This window comes from Humulus lupulus, chromosome 1, assembly GCF_963169125.1.
Source record: "Humulus lupulus chromosome 1, drHumLupu1.1, whole genome shotgun sequence".
Classification (NCBI taxonomy): Eukaryota; Viridiplantae; Streptophyta; class Magnoliopsida; order Rosales; family Cannabaceae; genus Humulus; species Humulus lupulus.
Genome location: NC_084793.1, coordinates 48,661,645 through 48,664,385, shown reverse-complemented (window position 1 = coordinate 48,664,385; position 2,741 = coordinate 48,661,645). Strand labels below are relative to the sequence as shown.

General features: G+C 29.8%; 1 protein-coding gene across 1 annotated transcript; it reads left to right on the top strand.

The window, feature by feature from the left end:
• The first annotated feature begins 414 nt into the window (after positions 1-414).
• Positions 415-2,323, top strand: LOC133814517 (uncharacterized). Its single transcript, XM_062247466.1, has 6 exons — positions 415-628; positions 722-799; positions 1,706-1,767; positions 1,866-1,922; positions 2,039-2,172; positions 2,256-2,323. The coding sequence occupies exons 2-6, from the start codon at positions 746-748 to the stop codon at positions 2,321-2,323; spliced, it is 375 nt and encodes a 124-aa protein (XP_062103450.1). The 5' UTR covers positions 415-628; positions 722-745.
• The last annotated feature ends 418 nt before the right edge of the window (positions 2,324-2,741 follow it).

Here is a 2,741-nt window from a genome sequence, read left to right as displayed (position 1 = left end):
CATGGGGTTTTTGTTTGTGGTTGGCTATAATGGCTCCACCTCTGTCATTCTCTGTCATGTAAGCTTCTCTTGTTTTCCTCACTTCCTTTTTATGTCTATTCTTGACTGTTTCTCTTAAACTTTTCATGAAACTTTAGGAAATGCAAGGTTAGTTTATTGAGTATGTATAGTTTCTAAGCCTATTTTTAGAAGCTTGTTTGTCTTCTAGAGCTAGATAGTAGTTTAGGAAATACAGATTTTGAGTCATTATTATAGCACTTATAGTTCAGAAGAGAAATAGAGATTTTTCCACAAAATTCTGATTATCTTTTTTTACTATTCCCCTCATGCTCTCTGACTAAGTCCATTCTTTTACTCATGATGTACTCTACTAAAAGTTATATATTATAAGATTTCTGGATATTTTTTTACTCTCTTTTAATACCACATATTTGACTGCAATGTGTCTTTTGGACTAATAATAGATTTATGGTGCTATAAAATCTTGAGCTTCTTGCAGTATTATTTGAGGTCAGGGGGATGTAAATTTGGAAAATCGTGTAAATATAACCACACTAGAGGAAAGACTTCTGCAGCACCATTAGCACCAGTTCTAGAGTTTAACTTTGTTGGTCTTCCAATCTGAGTGGTATAACATCATTGTTCTGTCTATATTTTAACCTTTCAACATATAAAAGATGCAATAGTTGCTTGTGGTCATCTTATGTGGTTTATATCACAGGGTGAGAAAGAATGTCCATATTACATGCGATATCCAGAACATCTGCCATTTCTGTCAAGGTCTGCTGCTATTTTCCGGGTAAGTTATTATTGTACCAGAAATTCTACTCATTTCCATGCTTATTTAAAGGGTAGCGATGATACTAAGTTTTGAAGATTGGGAGTCTATTCAAAGATTTTAGTTTGCATTTGACATTAGTTGCTTCTGCTTGCAAACTCTGGTTTTATTAATGTACTTTATCCTTTATATGACTTCAATCTGTTACTTTTTTTCTTGAATGATCCTTTTTTTTTAAGAAAAAATTATTTGGTGGTTGCTTTTTGATGGATGTGAAACTATGTGATAAGTTTGTCTAAAACAAGTAGGAGAACTATTAAGAAATAGCTTAAGAATCATGTTTCGGTGATGAAAATAGTAATCACCCTTTCCCTTGTCATATTTATTTTTATCATTTCAGTGATGTTTTTTTTCTTTTAAATATGTACTGGATACTTTTCTCCTAATGACTGTGAAACTGATTTATATTTCATGTGACACAGTGGGTTCTTCAATAGTACAACTTTTTAACAACATTTAAGAATTCTGTTCATGTTATCTTTATGGTGGATGGCTCTTGAGAGCTCTCCACCACATATATAGTTATATTTCAAGCTTACACACACACACATATATTTAAATATATACATATATTGATTGAAAATAGTTTATTAAAAAATAAGATACTATTTTTTAATTGAATTTGGCAGCAATTTCTGCTTTCTTCTTCTTTTTTTCCTGAATGTTTGTTGGAGTTATCAATTTAAGTGTTGATTAGATGTGTATTTTTTTGTTTAACTTATCCTTTTTACATATTTATGACATTACCCATTTAGACAGCGGGGATTAATTTTTGGGGGAGAAAAATATGTTGTATGTGTCATGAGTTTCTGTAATTTCCATAGGCTCTCACAAATAGCATCTAATTTTCTGATTTGTAATGCACAGGAGTGTTTTGATCCTATTGTAGCAAAATCTGGTCGTGATTTGATTCCTATTATGGTGTATGGGTAAGCAAAGTTAGCCTATTAGTTTGTGATTTATGTGATAATATATTGGCAAGCAAAGAATCTTAATTTATGATGTCTTTTGCTTTGGAAATTTGCAGAAGAAACATTTCTGGTCAAGAGTTTGGAGGAATGTACTGTGTAGTTTTAACTGTGAGGTACTACGCCTTTTCTAATATTATATTGGGCAATATGTTATGTTAATTTTCTTTCTTTAATTGGTTATTGATACGAGTATAATACCTTTCTTCTGCAAATGCATCCATCCACACAGGTCTATTGTTGTATCAGCTGGTCTTCTTAGGATATTTGGTCGTGAGGTAGCCGAGCTTCCCATAGTGGCGAAAACTAGAGAACACCAAGGGAAAGTAGGAACAAATGAAACTTTGATTTTTTTTCTTCTTCTTAGTATTTTAGTTTTCTTTTCGTTAATGTGAAGAAGCAGAAGAAGAATAACTACTAAGTTGGTATATTTTGGTTTGTTATAACAGAGCTATTTCCAAGTATTATTTTCATGTATAGAGAAGTTGTTGGTTTCCCTGAATGTGGAAAACTTTAAGAACATTTTGTTGTTGATGACAGTGTTGAATGTTTTAAACTAATTTGTGGATTGTTAATATAATGTTGAATGTTTTTACTATTTGTTATTTGAAAATCACGTTCATTTGATGATGCTAGTATATATTAGAAAGCTAATTTTAATTATATATAAAAAATATATAATAGAATAAATTAGTGTTATACAAATGAATATATAATGAGAATTTAAACTTATCTAAATATTAAAATAATACGAAAAATGTGTTATAATATCTATTACAATAACACCTTTTATAAGTAAAGAATTTTGTTATGCAAACTTCATTATATAACACAAATAATGTGTTATACTAAAGTGTAGTATAACACAAATTTATAAGTATTGAAATGTGTTATATAATCGACTATAAATAATATAATTAAACACTTATCTATTT